This window comes from Struthio camelus, chromosome 2, assembly GCF_040807025.1.
Source record: "Struthio camelus isolate bStrCam1 chromosome 2, bStrCam1.hap1, whole genome shotgun sequence".
In the NCBI taxonomy this organism is placed as follows: domain Eukaryota; kingdom Metazoa; phylum Chordata; class Aves; order Struthioniformes; family Struthionidae; genus Struthio; species Struthio camelus.
Window position 1 is genome coordinate 137,342,198 of NC_090943.1, and position 17,649 is coordinate 137,359,846.

Consider the following 17,649-nt stretch of genomic DNA (forward strand, 5'->3'; position numbering starts at 1 on the left):
CATTAATGTTAGGGTGAGGAAGTCCCATTAAGATTGCAAGTTAATTTGGATTCACATCATTTCACAATTTATTTTTCTTTTTCACTTTAAGAACTGGCTGCAGAGCCTAGGCCTACAAATGAAAAGCACAGAAATGCATGACTGACTCTATATACCCAAGTGGCATTCATTTTATTATGCTTTTTTCTTAACTTTCTTAGTTACTTCCCCTCCATCACCTCTCTACTATCAAATTTGAGCTCAAGCTGTAATTTTCAACCCAAGCTGACTTCCGGCCCCGGCTATTGTTTCTATTCTCAGTTATTTAGGCACTCAAAAGAAAGGATGTCTGGATATATGTATTGGCCAACATGTAAAACCCGCTTCAAGCGCTGTTTCTTTAAGCCATTGAGGTATAACTGTCACCTCTGACAAAACAAAAAAGTCAGTTTGCACAACTTCCTATAGGTAGGCTACAAGTCTTGCTTTGCTGAAGCAGTCTGGTATGATTTGTATGAAATAAACAAGAAACCAACCAAAAATGGATTATTGTTCAGATTCTGAACTTTCTGTGCAGGGGATTTCCCCTTTTCCCCAAATATAACAATTTGAATATCAGGAACATCTTCTGGTGCATGCACACAGTCCACCCATGTTTGCCATCGTCCTTGGCTTTTAGTATGAAATTCTTTTGTGAGAAGAGGTGTCACAGATGTTTCTGCATTGAAAATAAACATACATTCAGAGACTATATCTAAGTTATAAGGCAGTATAAGCCATAATATACAAAACTGTCCTACCAAAGGGCTGGATCCAACACAGGCAAGTCAGGCAGCAAGAGCACATTACTTAATTTAGCTCTGCTGCAACTGTGGAAAGCCAGGCTAGCTGCCTCATGTATCTGCCTGTGATACTCATGCAGGGGTGACGGTAATCTTCTCTGTATTGTTCCAAAGGTAGCGTACCTGCTGCCAGCACCTGCTGCCACTCTCGGAGGGGATGAGGAAGGAAAAGTAGTCCCTTCCTCAAGCACTGCTCATTACCACTACCTCTGGAAGCAGCAGGAACAAGAAAGTCACCACTCCCATTCCAATGTTTTCCATCCGAGGTAGTATTTCCTCCTCACCTTCTTTTTTACAGAAGGCACAATTCATATTGGGTCAGGCACTAGCCCTTCACCTTTAGGGTCTCAGCGTTCAATTTGCCTACACTGTGAAATAGCCTTGTGCTTGTTCTGCTCTGCCATGCAGGAGGGGTTCATGCAAATAAAGGACATTTTTGTGGGTATTACCTTTGAGTGGAATTACCACTTCTACAAAATCTTTCTTAGAGCATTTATTGATCCAGTCATTGTGAACAAAGATGTGTGTGGAGAAAGGGTAAATGACTTCTTTTATAACAATTTTTTCCAAGAACCAGTCATCTGATTGAAAATAAACAGAAAATTATTAATTTATGCTGTTAAAGGAATAATATATTTTGCCCATGTAGTCATAAGTTTCTGTCTTGAGAAAAACAATAAACTGCTGTTTTCTGCCTGACTTCTTAAGGAAATAAGGCTTCTGAAAATATATTAGATGTGTATGTGTTGCTGTCTGTTTCCCTAATCTCCAAAATATTTGATATAGTTAAGAGGTCTTAATGAAAGCAAATTTTTACAGATCTTGTGAAAAATAAACATACGCATAGAGATGCAGGATCTATTAGTGTTCAAAAGAATGTAAATGTCTCTGTATGAGATCTCTAGCTGCAAGAGATCCCACATAGGAGAGGAGGTTATGAATGACCTAGTGGAAAAGAAAAAATCAGGCTTTCTACCGTCATAGACATCAGCGAAAACAGTCCCCAAACAACTTCCTCTCTACTGTGGACATATGCTATCTAGCAGGGCATGAACTTCAGCTGAAGATTTTCTCTTGACTGAGGCCATTGCGTTGGTTCTCTGGAAGCTGATCACGCTGCAGCCTTAGTACGCCTCAGTGGAAAAGTCAATCAGCCAAAAGGCACAAACTCACAGAAACTGAGACTTCATTAATTCTGCTGCTCCAGAAACTACCTGATTTCTTCCAGAACAGGCTGACTGGTGAACACTGTGCTATAAGAAATGGTAATGATAGTACCCAGTTCTGTCACTACTCAGGAAAGGAATTATTGTAGGCTTCAGCAGTTGTACAAGTCATGCAGCCTTATTGTGTTAGTGATTTAGCCACATCTAAGCACGCCTTTTGCAGAGCAGATTCAGCAAAATAATGGCAACCTGTGAGTTTCCAACTGCTCTCAATTAAGGCTTCTGTTCTGAACTGCCCCTGAAGGATCCTAGAAAGATCAGTTTCCTTAAAGCTTGTGCCTACAGCTAGGTATCGTGAATAGCAACCCTTCTTCACAGATTGTTTTAAACTCTGACTGAAATCCAAGTCTTGGTGAAGTTAATGAAAGTTTGACCATTCATTTGCATGTTATTATTTAGGAAACAAATGGGCATTAGTCCCCAAACTAAGTTTTATCCGTTAATCTTTGTGTTTAACCTACAGAATTATGTTACAGTCTTGTTTTTGACAAAGATAAAGGAAAAAGAGAGGCTAGTTTATCATGCCTGGAACACTCTTATCTCCATTATCTATATTATCTGCACAAATGGTATATCTGTAGAATCTCTGTTCCATTGCATCTGAAAACTGTTGGGGCAACAACGTAGATGAAGTATTGAAGGAGATATAATTTCATGATGCTCCTTGCTGTTGCTATTTATTTTTAAGCGGTAAGCATTTTTTTAACTCCCAAAACTGCTATGGCGTTGGAAGGATTGCAAGAAAATGCTTCAGGGAGCACAGCCTTTTTTATCTGCCACTCAACCTCACATTTCCAGAATGTGTTAAAAAGAATACATTTCTAGTGGGACAGAAGAAAAAAACTAGGAGGTCAGAACAGACTATCTTCTCTGTCCCACTTCCCAATCTGAAGAAGTGATTTTCTGTTCTTATCTTTACCTAGAAGCATTTAGCCCTGAATGAATTACTTTACAGGGAAAAGTTTCACATGTAAATTCACCACTTTACAGTGTCACTACATTTGCTAGGAATCCTTTCAATGCTTTAGTGAAACCAGGCTTGATGCTTGAAATGTATAGTCTTAGCAGAAATAATGAACAGGACAAAATGTAGAGCAATTTCAAACTTTCTAGAACTTTAAAATAAAACACGTATGATTTTCAGTCTTAAATTTAAGACATTCCTGAAGTTCTAGGATTTCTTAAACTTGACTTACATTGTTACTATAGGTTATTTGCTGTCATATAGTGCTATATACTAACTGAAAAAAACACTGACCTTTTTTTGGACTCTTAAATCCAACAAGAATTTGGTTCAACTTGCCAAGGTATACTGCTTTGATTTTGAAAACATCCACCTGCAATGTCAAAACAATAATTTAGTTAAACTAAATATGTATCTGCTTTGAATAGTTATGAGTTTAACCCTGTGCCTCTGGACATTGCTTTGTATCTTAATGTGAGTAATTTTTTCTCATTTGTGACATTCCATTTCTTTGAGATCATAATGTACTGTAACTGATTTTTTCCATGCCAGTGAATGATATGACTTATAAATTTCAAAATGTTGCTGTGTGTTAATACACAGTTAATATGAAATCATTTTAGAATTGTTAGATACATCTATGATCCTTAAGCTGATCATTTTAGTAGTCTCATAGATTGAAATAACCAGATCATATCAATTACTACTTCTGTTGAAAGTTACTTTGATCCAGAACTTCTTGAATGTTACATACCTAACTCCCAGTGAAACTGATGAAAAGTAGGTATCAAATAATTTGGAAGATCTGGAGAAATTTTGTTTTCACTAAAATTCACAGTTAATCTAGTGAAAATTAGGCAGCTAAATGAGAATCAAATGAATAGATATCTGGGAAGATTTGGACATCTCTTCCTGTAGAAGCCATGGCTATGCTACATGATATTTTTCACATGCAACAGAATTGCAGAGTGACCAGACTTCACGGAATCTTCTCCATTTTCTCTACTGTAAATTCTTCTTAGTATAATCATCTTCATGGTATATACACTTCTTTGATCAGTCATCTTTCTCCCCTATCTATGGGAAAGCCACACTCTAACACTAGGGACATATATTGCTTAATGGTTGCTTTTTTTAGATTGAACATTAAGAAACAAGGTTTGGAAATATACTCTTCATGAATGGGTAAGTGTAATCTCCTAGGGAAACGAGCTGCACAATGAAACGTCTATGAGTAAGCCTGTTGTATCTGTTGTGACTTCATGAGCTATCCTGTTGAAGATAGACCCAGCTGTCTTGGTAAAGTCTGGATGAAAATGCAATTTGCAATTTGAAGACAAAAGCTGGGGACCTATTTTGGGGTTTGAAGGCAAGCAATGAAAACTTTGTATAGTTCTTATGGTCAATGCCAAGTACCATGACTTACAACAATTCATGCTATCTGTGAGGGCCATAGGGATCAAAAAAGTCATCCACAAAAAGAGCAAAGATTAACAATAGAAATTAGGCATTTTTAGGTAAGCTGGAGTAAAGAAAACTGTGAGGAGATGAATATTCAAACAGTTGTTACTTGAAATCTTTTTAGAGTGCTACAGCCCAGGATATAGAAAAGTCCTTTAAAGTTCCAAATGAAGGATTTAGTCTGCTGACCAGGTCCACTAGAAAACTGGAAAAGAACTTGGATTATATAGTAAAAAAATCTGGACAAGAGTTATATTTCCATTGGGTTTAGTATTCACAGAAATCAACTGTACTGCTCACAAGTTTTTTCTGTAAAAGTTTTATTCTTAAGGAATATTTAAATATACATTTCTTACAAAATAAAGACTAAAGAAAGCTCAGTTCAGATTCTGGAAAGGATGGGGAATTAGCTCCTCTTTGAGACTACACTGACACTTCATCCTTTCTACTAAGCAGACTTGCTGGCCATCTTTTTCTAAGATGTTATCTTTAAGGTAAATTACATACACCTGCTCTGCAAAAAAGAAGAATCTATAAAATTTCCTGCATTACCGCTTTAAGCTCGATGAGCCCTACCATTCTATTATTATTTTCTGATTTCTTTTGTGAAATCCGAGCTTGGGGTGCGATCAGTTCTTGAGGAACATGGCATAGGGCACCCATATTCTTTTTCAAAATGAAGAAATTAATTAAAGAAACCCAAAGAATGCCATGAATAAGAAAGATTGAATTCGTTTTCATACAAAAAATATTCTCCTAGAATCTCTGGAAATGAAAATAAGAGTAGACAAAATAAATAGATCTACATTTAAAGAATAAATGAAGCATATGCCGGGTAGATTTTTCTAGGTTGCTGTATTAGAGAACAAACTGTGTTGACCGGAGTCAATGAAATACTAGGCCCCTCTCCCCTCAGACTACTCTGCCCTGCTGCAATTATTTTGTGATTCCCTAAAAATAATATAAAAAAAAAATTACAAACCTGAACTTAAAGCAAATAGGAGGTCTAAAAGTACCAGCTAAATATTTCCTTTTTGATCTGGAATTTCTTTTAGTTACCCTATTCCTCTACCAATAAATACTCTAGGAATTACTCTTCTAGGAAGAGCCCTTCAAGGCTTTAAAAGATAGAATATTTTTATGATGTATAAAAGCAATAACAGTGCAGAAGAACTAGAAGCATGAAAAAAATTTGAAGCACTGCTTGGAACACCGACATGAGTGTTCAGGAAAGTTAGCAAAATAAGGTTATTGCTTAAAGTACGCAGAAAGCCAGAATATTCTAAAGAAATTCTGTCAGTTCTACCAGGCCCGGTATAGATTTTTTGAAGGCCTCCTTGTCCTTAAAAGTCTAGAATATTAAAAGAAAACTTTTAGAGTATATTTAGTCCAACTCAGACTTACTTAATCTTACTGTTCTGCAATGCTGGTGATGCTTAAAAGCAGTACGTTACTTCTGGAGAAAATCACCTCTCAATTACAGAGAAAATTATGTCTACATAACATGGAGAGACTAGTAAAGTATTTCCGATACCCCGTACATGACAGTTTTTACATAAAAACAAGTTTTAACAGGAAGACATTTGCAACTTCCTCATGGTTTTACCTGCCCTCTCGCAAAAGTGATTAGGCTGTTTCTTGAGTTAAGACATCGTTTCCCCGAGTCACTCCTTTCTCCTTGAATACAAAGATAAGCCTCACCAGTGGCATCTGCTTTCTTCAAGTCTCCCGTGTGCAAATGGATTGAATATTCCACAACTTCAGACAAAAAATAGACACAAAACCAAAAAGTCAGCATGAGAAAATCCTTGTCTTCTTGCCCAACGCTTACGTCCTTTACCATTCCCTGGTTTTTTTATTGCATTACTTTCACATAGGAAACATTTAATGAGAATGTGTTATCACAAAGAGGCCTTTTTAAAATTTAACTCTGATCATGATCTGAACATGAAGGGCTACTGCCACTCCACAAATGTCTGCGTGTTGACAAAACTGCCTTTTCTTAAGTTATTAATTTTACATCATGACTAAACCTGGAGACCCATGTCAACATTATTCCCATTTTGATCAGAACTGTGCAAGTGCAACAAAAGTTAAAATCTTACAATTTAAATGGAAAATATGAAAGATGAGAAAAATCTTGATTTTTCCATTTTACATCTGTGAAGCTAGGAGAGGACTTGTCAAGAGTGGATAAATTAGCATGACTGTAACTGGATCAGTAAAGTTAAATTAATTCTGTGCAATTACAACATAATTCATCTCACTTCACCTCTACAAAAATAAGACACAGTAAGACACAGCAAAACATGCTGCTATAAGTTGAACTTTACTTATGGCATCAAATATACAAAAGGGTTTTCACCTCAGTTAATCTAGATGCAAAATTGCAAATTTATTTTGTCTGAAGTCCTGTACTGTGCCTCAGAAGCAGGAGCGCAGGTCTCTTCAGTCCTAGTGACATGCATAACCACAAGACATTCCTGCTGCATAACTGCCTGTTTGGCAATCTGCAGAGAACAATTCTGATCTGCTCTGACACTTCACTCAGAATATCTGTACTACCAGACACTGTTTGGAGAGCAGGATCTCTCCTATGTACTGCCCTCTTAACCTCTAAGGTAACTAACCCCTTTCTATAAAATACTTCCATGCTCCATATATCTTTACGCACTCCTTGGAAAGTCTAAGTTCTGTTCTCTAAGACTACTGACCCTTATTTCTTTGTTCCTTCCTTCTTTCTTTCTGGCTGTGTATTTCATTTTCTTCTTGAAATGAAGCTAAATCTTAGCACTTAAAAACTGGCTTAGAAGAAAGCTGTGATCTGATTGGCTTAAGAACCTTTAAACTCTTGAAATTATTTCCCAATGAATAAACACACCAAGACTATCAAGCTTTCTCACTTATCAGGATCAGGAAGTTCGAACACATTAATGTGAAACAGAAATAATGAATTTAAAAAAAACCTACTAAAAACTTTCAAAACCAGCTTTACTATATACATTGAAAATTTTCTTGATTTTTTCATTTCCGTCTCCAAAGCATCTCCCATGTACTAGCATTTGCCCATACAATAACCCACAGATATAGATCAGCTAAGTGAAAAATGAGCTTAAGTAGAAAGCATTCCTGATTTTCTCAGTTGAGTTCATAATGTAGAGATTAGAGGAGACATCTGTGGCGTACCATATGCAGCTTCTGCTTCCTAGCCTCTTTCTGACACCGTACACAGGGCGGTGATCCAGGAGAGAGAGGACTTCAAACTCCTGACTGCAGTCAGTAGACTGTTTCTACTTTAATTCATCGCAACTGGAAGTGTCGTAGTAGTTGAGGGGTCAACAACTGACTTGGATGCGTTATCTCCAAAGAAACCTTATGGAAAACTCCTATGTACAGTTTTAAAATGACCTATTTTTGCCTCTGAGCTTACCATGGAAAGAAGGAACAAGAAAATCCTTAAAAAGGAGCAGGTCACAGTCTCAATATTCCTAATTATTTGTATCATCCTAACAAGAAGGACTCCAGGCAAAAAAAAAAAAGTTGTTTTTTTTCTAGTGTTGAAAGTCTATTCTTACTCAGACTACAATAATAATAAATCTGTGCCTAAATTCAGAATATGAGATCTATACGTAGTCAGTAGGGAAAGACAGGTCAGAAAACACCTATGACAATTTCCTAGAATATGTATTCTAGGGATAGACATTTAAAGTTAGCTGTCTGAAGTAGATGGTCTGAATGTTCCTTTGCTTCCACTCACAAGCACCATTACTTAGGTCTAAGAAAAAACTATCATCTTGCAGTAACATAGGCTCATAACACACATCTAACACTTTTCAGAAGGAACGCATTTTTCTCCACTGTAAAATGCAACATCACATTCAGGATAATAACCAATATACACAATCCTTGAATGTATTCAAGAATGCATATATTATTTGATGAATCCACTTTTTGTTACAAGCTTGAAGGCTGACTTTTTTGAAGGACTGAGCACCCATAAAACCCAACATCTTAAAAGTACTAAGCTATCTTTGACTGCTCCAAGCTGTTCAGGCCCTGCTCTGAAAGCCTTCATCACTGGCAGAGTAAAGCAAATATAGACAACTTCTAGACTAAGGGCAGTCGTATGCCACAGAATGTCTTGCAGTCTTATTCTGCTGCTTGTCCATATCTGGACCTGATTGGCTGCACAATGGCTTCTTCCCAGGAAAAGCGTGTTGTATGCAAAGAAGGGAAATGGTGCCCCAGCCTTAAATGGACACTAAACCCAGAAGCCATGCAGAAACCCTTTGAGGTCTCACAGTTGACAAAACAAGCTAGAGAGCACTGAAATATGTATTATTCAAGTCTGAAATATATATTAGAGTCTGAAATATCATGGGCTGCACAAATACCTGCGTATACTCCCTGGATACTTCTGATATCTTCAGTATAGTTTCCTTCTGTATTTTGACCAAATATTTTGTAAGAAAGAAATTATCTAATTTAGCCAAACTGTACCTAAAAGGATATAAGAAACTTCTGGTAGATTTAAGAATGACTGTCAAAAACACGCTGTGAAAAATTAAGAAACCAGAAGCTAAAGCTGTTGTTTACTCTTATGCGTAGGTGACGGGAAAACAGAGGGGAGGAAAATAAGTGTTCTGAGGATATTTATTTTTAACCTTTTCTTACAGCTCTTTTCACAAGTTGGTGCTATTCATATTGAGTGTTATAATCAAAAGGGCTGAATTCAAACACTGTGATATCTTATACAGCTATTTCTTTATATGCCTGAAATAAAAAAGGTTATATTACTGAAATAAGAGTTTTAAAGGGCAGTTTTCATGATGATTGAAAAATTAATATCTAAAAGATTCATTAAATAATAAGGGCTGTATTAGCTTACTAATAAAGGTGTGCTCACTGCAACAAACTTCTGAAATGTCTTTGTTTCTCTTCATTTGTTTCCTATGCGAGTATGACATCTGAGAAAATCTGTTTTCTGAAAAGTAACTTTATTTCACTCTGGCACTATTTACTTTACTTCAGGGACTTCCCCTGGGTTTTTTTTTTAATTGTTTAAACCATGATCTGAGAAAGTACTTGTAATTGATGGCATCATTAATGTTTGATGGTAAGAAGCAAACTAAATGTTTTCATAGATTAGGGCCCTAATGTATCTCATCACTCTCTTCAAGGCAGTTAAATATGCATTGCCAGATGAAAGACAACATAGAAATAGATGCATTAAAGTCCATGTAGCTACACCGATTTGCTCTTGCTGGAGATCCAGATATTTGAAAGTACATGAGCTGCCCAGATGACACTTTGGCAGCCAGAAGTATTTCTGCTTTCAGAGAAGCTAGGATACGAAGGTAAGACTGACTCTCTGTCATCCACCTAGAGTGTTGCCTTCCCTGTTTATCTCGTTCATGTAAGTAGATATTTGAAATCAAAAGGCTCCTTGTGTTAATAAGGTCAGAAGAGTTTGTTCACAGGTCTGATCCCTCATGTAGGGTGGATTAGAAATCACAGCGCTCACTGTCATCATCCTCACTGCTTTGGTCCTGAATCATTAATATTTAATCATGTGCTTAACTTTAATCACACGAGTAGTTTGGAACACACAAGTGCTCCTAAGCACCTGTATTCACAGGACAAACTTACATGCTGAAAGTTGAAAGCATATCTGAATGTTCTTGCTGAGTCAGTATTTTCAGCTGAATCTGCTGAATCAGTACATTATCGAAAGCTCACTGTAGTCACAGCAAATGTGTCCCATTGATTTTCAGAGGGTTTGGATCAGAGTAAGAACAGCACTGTATATAAGAAACAAACGTATGCAAGGTAACCCTTACCAAGAAAGGAAGACATAACAAAAATGCAGCTGGGAAAAAGGGTAAGAGTTCTTAGGGTGAGCTTGGGAGCGTTTTTGCGATGAAATGAACAAGATACCTCAAGTAACAAAAATCTACTGAAATAAAATGATCTCTTCGTCCCTTCCATTCTTTTCCTCTGACCAATCCAATTGGTAAGAATTCTGTTTCAGATGTAAACTGAAAGATAAGATGGCAGGGATGTGAAAGTGAATGTGGCAGGGTGCTGTATCTCAGAGGTGGTGGAGAGCTGACAGTAGTTTTTCTTCCTTAGATTTCTGTGAAAATTCTAGCCTAAAAAATAGTAAAATAAATAGAAGAATGGATAACGAGATTCCCAGAGGTTATTGTCATAATTCCCAGAGGAATTAGTTGTGTTTTTAAAGAATGTTAGGCAACTAAGAATCAAAGGCAAGTACAGTACGCAGGGGCATTTTCTGCTGCAGCCAAAAAAAAAAAAATCTAAATGTGAGGCCTAATCCTGTCAACTGATCACATAAGTCGTCTCAAAACCTTAAAATTGCGCTTTTTGTGAAATAAAGGGTTGGGGACAAGATCCTCAACTGATATAAAGTCACAAAGCAAGCCAGTGGAGCAAATCAGCTTACAACAGTTGAACATCTGATCTCATGAAACTAGTCAGAAGTACAGGGTGCATCTAACCTACACAACAGAGCATGATGTAAAGACACCCAAGTTAGTAAATATTGGAATCACGAAAGGTATGCAGAAGAGCATGATTTACGTAACTAGCTCAAGGCCTGGGCCAGCCTGGCCATGCCAGTTTGGTGTCCTGCTAACCAGCTTTGCTCAAAAGACTCCATTAGTTCAAGCATCTCCAAACCGTTTCTGTTTTGGAGGCTAGAACAAGATTTCCCATTGATTTTAATGAAAGGTGAATTACTTCAACAACAAAGGCTACTGGATTGAAGTGTATCCGGCAAAGTCAAGCATCATCTGCCAATTACTTCTCTATGCTGGAATGCAGCATAATATGCTACTACTAACATCAATGCGACTACACTACACTACATCAATGTGAATAATGAAGCAGTGGGAACGTTGTACTTCATCTATAAACTGCAAAAACAAAGTTGGGTGATTGTTTAAGTATTATGACTATGCTTATTAATGCAGATGTTTACCACTGTAGATGTTAGACACTTAAACTCTTCATTACATTACAGAATTGATGGGGGCGAGTATCAGTGGACTCCAGAATTTGGCTTCGTGCTGTGGAAAAAAAAAACCTTGATTTGCATCACAGGAGCCTAAAGTCAGCTAGAAGAAGCAAGATTATAACTGCTGTTAAAAATCTTTTAGTAAAAAGGAGGTAACTCTGATCTTCAGTAGTTACTTTTACAGCTACATTTTGCAAAGTTCTTCATAGAGCTCCCAGGCTGCGTTATGCATTGTTATACAGCACCTGACATATGCCTTTAACTGCAGCTACAAAGAATAGCATTCAAGAAATCATCAAGGAATGGTTTAGAAGGCATCAAGAAATATAGAAACTAGCAGCAGGAAGCACTAAAATGTTAATTGTAACTGAAATGCTTATTTTCAAAATCAGCTCACAATTTCAATGTGCAATGACTTTGTCTCAATGTGTTAATATATATATAAGTGCCCTTCATGAAATTATCACAGCATTCATAAGAAAAAAAAGTTTCCTTTAGTCTGAAATCCACAAATTTGCATAATAAATAATTTGGCCCATGACACAGACTAAAAACGTGATTATAAACACTAGGATGAATACACTAAAGGAAAAATAAAAAGTAGAGAAAGTATTTGCTTCTATGATACTGGATAGTATCCAGAAGACAAATTCAGCTCTGAGCTAGTGCCACAGAAGCTAATAGAATTATGCAAGGGAATCATTGACCCTGGTTATTTAATACAATTGTGTCTGGGGAGTTACCTACGGTCTGAGCGTGGGCACTCTCATTAAAGAAGAAATATTTCTACTGTTGGAAGAAAAAGCAATTTCAGACCTGAAAGAATCAAGTTTAAATTTTGCTTATTTTTTTATTCTTCAAGCATTAAGAATACATTCCATGACAGCTGATATCAGTGATTGGATTTTCTGGGCATGAAATCATCCTCATGTCCCACCAGATGAGGTGAGATATGCAGAAGACATGAATAGAAGATACGAGTCTCTGACATTAGAGCACTGGAAGAGGAGAGAAAAAAAAGTGTTTATGGATGAAGAAAGAAAACGGAGTCTGGTTTTACTGAAGGAATTGTGATTTTTTCGAAGATTACAAATGAGCATAGATTTGTATTTTTGCCTTGCCAAATCTTATCAAAACAGTTTAGAACAGAAGTGATGGTATTTACATGACTTTCAGTACAACCAGGCAGTTGACATTACTGATAAAGGGTACCGTTTATTTGGTTGCTTAGCTTTTAACATTTACTTTGCTTCCTATAGGGTTATCTACTTGTAGAGAATTTGAGGGGGTGTATTCCAGAATTTTTACATTGTTTTGAATTTCTATACTTTTTATACTTTTTATACTTTTCAAATTCTGAAAATAATGATCAATTGTTATATTTTTCCTCAATTTTTGTTATATAAATTGGGGACATACACAGAACTTTTTGACAAACTGTAGTTACTATATTCAGCATTCTACATCCTGCATATACAAAATCCAACATCTGATGTTATTTTGAATGTGGCTGATCAAAGACTTAAAATAATAAGATTTTTTAGTAAATGAATATAAGGTTACTGATCATTTAAAATTATGCAAATCCATATAAAATCATAGATTTAAAAGGTCTTCAGTGTTTTATTTGTTTAAGTTTCACCTTTAAATGTGATAAATTGTTCAGGAAAATCTCCTTAGAGAATAGTGTGCAAAAGTTCACATGGAATATTTTTTATTCTTTTTTTCTGGGCAGCTTCCTGCCGTTTTCTTTCAGTTTCTGTTTAAGCACAACATTCTTTGTGCTGCAGCCTCAGGCAATAAACCTCTTAACTGTCACTAAAAGCATCAATACATGATCTTTACTATCCCTGCCAATCCTCTTTATTCTAATGAGCTGGATAGATGGGAAGCCTATTCTTAAGTAGCTAGAGATAAAGTTATCAGTATGCAATTGCTTGTTCTCAGTATTCCTGGGGGGGAAGAGGGAATCACTTGATCAGATCATTGGCACCATACATACATACAGTTCTGCCATATAACTAGAAGAGAAAAGTGCACCATAATATGTTGTTGCTAGAATAATACTTGCTGTACTATAAATTTCTCATCAACGTCAATAAAATACTAGTGCAACTGAAATTCTTGGATATATTTTTGCTGACTGATTGTAGCATATTTTTAAAATTCTCTCTGTTTTGTAGGAGGTCTTCCATTCTTCAAAAAGCGAGTAAGTTTCTAGGTCATAAATTTCTTTGTGAATAGGAATAGTAAGGTTGCATCATACAGTGGATAATATTTTGTGCACATCTTCAGCTGATGCAGCATTTTTAGGGGAAAGATAATAAATAATCAAGAGAGAAAACTGCATTATCTAACATGAAAGAGACCAAAATTTTATATAGTGAATTTTGTTTGGTATGAGCAGTTATAAGGTTTGTCATAAACCCAATACCAATGATTTCTGTTTTCTTAGCTTTCTCTTGTGATAAACGCACATGCAAAACTTTGTATTCTTTAATATCAAATTCTTCTTGTGAGAACCCTCACAGAGGAGCACAGGCTCTGATATTACAGCGACAGAACCTCACCTCTGGTAACAAAAAGGGGCTCAACTTACCAGGCAAAGGCTCCCGATCTGCATAGAGAGCTGGCAGTTCCACACATTTGTCTTCGTTAGGGTTGAACCAGCAGTCAAAAGCTAAATACATCTCTTCATTCGTGCCCGTGTGCTTCATATGCAGTAAATCTAAGTGCCATGGCTGCTTTAAATTGCTATGTGGGCCAGATACCTGAACTTTGTAGACTGAGCCAATACCTGCCAGTTCATCCTATGTGAGAAAAAGAGAAAATGAATGGATCTCATCCTAACTGTGCCAGATCAAATGTACTTGACAGTATATTCGATTGTATTTGTATGTAACAGTTGAACAAACTTCCATAAAAAATTGGAACAGATTTATAACTGCTTCTCCCTTTATAACCTGTTTTCTCCCTTTCTAGCCAATACCAAATTGATCTACTAATCTGAATGAGAAAATGACACTCTAGATGTTTGATAATAGAGAACAAGTGATGGGAGTCACTGCAGAAATTTGTACACGGAACAAAGCATGGTGATTCATATATAATTCAGTAGATTCAGTAGACTGATTCAGTAGACTATTGGCAGACACATAAGTTTTCGAGTCAATTTAAAAAATACTGAACACTACAAGAAATATTTCTTACAATTTAGAGTATAAAAATGAAGCAATCAGTTATATATTTGAAGGAGAATTAATCTAATTTTAAGGAAACATCCAAACTTATTGTTCAGTGTCCTTCTTCTAAACTCCACACTACATTTTCTTAGAGACATTGTGCACTAAAATCTTCCTCTTGCATTCATGTTTGAGAAAGAATGCTGTGGCTCTACTGGGGATTGCACAGCATCTGTATGACTTATACCACTTGGGCAAGTGAAGGTAGAGAAGAGTATAGATGATAATAATTATGTTTTTCAATCAATTACTTGTCTTCTTTTCCCTTTTTTGTTCTTCTCTGCTTCTCTTTCACTGCAAATATTGCCCAGATAGTAGAAGTGTATTATTTGACCTGACTTCAGCCTTTCCTCTGACTGGATACTTCCACTTTTATAGTATCTCTTCATATTTAGCAGAGGTTCTCTATTAGAGAAAAGCTACTGGTACTCATTTTGAATCAAGTTTATAGCCTAAGCAGAGAGTTAGGTTCCTCTTTTATTAAAGAATACAAAGAGAAAACATCAATAAACAGCCAAGTATGTCTGTAAAGCAATCATTAAGCACCAGGAAGCAATTTCTTCACTCAAAAATCTAAAGCTGCCTTCTGATGAACTCCAGGATCAAAAGTAACATATTTACTCTCACACTTTGGGCTTTTTGCCATGTCTCGCTTCACATCTACTTTCCTGATTTTCTCTTGCTACCTGCTTCTCCTGTTCCACCAGTCAATCCTGAAGAAACATCTTTCAGAATATGGCTTCATGGACATATTTTTCCCATGCAAAGCCGGCTTGCGAAGCTCCCATTGCCCTGTCTGTCCACTTTTTCCCATTCGCTCAGTCCTGCTATATATTTCTTTCTGTAGCTACACAGTGAACCTCACTAAGGAACTAATAAAGGTAAAAATTACCACTTTTCCAGCAGGGAACAACCATTTCCTCAGAACCCACAAAGAACAACTGAAGGGCTGGTATAGGGGCATGGGACAAGCAATACAAGAACAGGACAAGTACTTCCCTTGAATAGTTCCCGGCCTCCAGTACGTTGTGACTCAGGGATTTCCTGAGCCCAAGGAGGCATCTGCAGTGTTTACCTTCAGGTCAGTTCCAAATTCTACTGGACTGGAGAAAATTCTACTGGACATGGAGAGCAAAACCAGAAATGTGTAAGAGGAACCTAGCATTGGCATTAGGGAAGCAATCACAGCTCCAAGAGGGAGATAATAGTGATGAAATAGAAGTAGACCTCAGTTCGATGAAAGTGGATCTCAAATGCTTGATAATATTTCAGTTGATGAATAATAGGAGGAAGTGGAGACAAATGAAGGGTAAGAAAACAGAATAAGAAAGGAGAAAACTTTTAGAGAGGAAAAGGAGTTGAGCAAGAAGAAAAAGAAGTGATCACAACAGGCAAAAAAAGAGTAAAAAACTATGCAGGAGAAGGCAGCCATGAGAAACACTGTGACAGGGATGAATAATTTACACGAAAGAGAAAAATTAACTTTCTGTAAGTTCCATGTCATTTATATCTCTCCTCTCTCCATAATCTACCCAGGAAGCTCTATAGTATCCCAATACATACTGGATATTTACGAGTTGCTTACTTTTGAGAGATCAACAAAATCTGTAAATCAATACCTGCAATTTGGCTTATACTGTGATATGCATGAAAGGAACAATTTGCTCACTTAAAACCCTAGGAGGATCTGCTCATTCAATAACCACTGTTCAAGTGATAGTGTTACTATCTACAAACAAAAGTGACTCCTAAAGAAAAATCCACTAACAGTAGACTACCAAACTACATAGAGGGCTTGATAATCAATTTGGTAGTTTAGTTTAAAAAATCTATTTATCTCAGAATTAAGAGGGTTATGAAATACATGATTCTTAGGCTTTTCTTGCAATAGAGAAAGGTTAAAGTACTTTGATTTGAATTGCTTTTCCTGTAATTTGAAGTGGCAACTTTTTGTGATTCAGGTCCCCATAGAAGATGAGAGAGAGGTGTATTGGATCCACTTCATCGTTCAAGTCAGATCCAGTGATGTCCATTATCCAGAGACCTGATGACTGCATGTTGATTTCAGGCAGTTTAGGACTAGAAATCAATCTTTTACCTTTAAAAAATGATCAAAGAGAAAGAAGAAAGAAGACTACTGTAAGAGAATGGCATAATATAACAGGACCAGAGGCTTTACAGCACACAAACAAAGCTGTATTTGCAGGTTATGTTGTATCTATGGCAACAGTTCCCTAAGAATAACACATCAATACCTTTACTACATTTTTTTTTTGCCAAGAATTTAACAGCTTAATGTTCTTTCTGTGTTTAAACTTTAGTTTCCGAGGTATTTTTTTTTTCTTGATGCCAAGTTATTTTCCTTGTCATTTTTTGAAATAATTATTAAGAGAGCATCCAGTCTCCTTTTAGGGTCTAATTAGTTGTTCTTAAAAAAACAATCAATGCTACTAAAAAACAATTTATCATTTGGAAGCACCAGCCATCTGTATCCTGTAGACACCTAATGCAAAATATCACCAATGAACTGCACTTGTAACTGGATCTTATCTAGCAATATAACACCTGCTGTAATAGCGTGAGACTGACAGGTGAACATACAATAAATACACAAAAACGTTTGCCAGATCCTCAAAAGATCAATGTTACTATCCCCTTCTTTTCTCTATTAATAACTGTTTTCCTTCATTTTCACTCTCTTTTAACCATTCTATGAGGAAAAAATGATTTAATGGAAAATAACAGCTTAGTAAAATCTACTTTCTACAACTCAGAAAAAAAGCAGTGCAATCCAGGTAACTGTGTACTATCATGGACACATTATGTTTTTAAGCATCTTGTTTTACTCTGATCAAATTTGTGAAGCTTATTTACTTTACATGGAATTGTTTTTACA

At 36.4% G+C, this 17,649-nt stretch overlaps 1 protein-coding gene across 1 annotated transcript in view; it reads right to left on the reverse strand.

The window, feature by feature from the left end:
- Positions 1-17,649, reverse strand: part of RP1 (RP1 axonemal microtubule associated) — a 185,212-nt gene that overhangs the window by 52,452 nt on the left and 115,111 nt on the right. Inside the window, exons 35-40 of the mRNA XM_068933834.1 lie at positions 16,661-16,851; positions 14,111-14,321; positions 6,079-6,230; positions 3,306-3,384; positions 1,271-1,402; positions 516-697 (exon numbers count right to left, since the gene is read on the reverse strand). Of these exons, the coding sequence (XP_068789935.1) occupies positions 516-697; positions 1,271-1,402; positions 3,306-3,384; positions 6,079-6,230; positions 14,111-14,321; positions 16,661-16,851 (947 nt within the window). The remainder of the gene's footprint in view (positions 1-515; positions 698-1,270; positions 1,403-3,305; positions 3,385-6,078; positions 6,231-14,110; positions 14,322-16,660; positions 16,852-17,649) is intronic.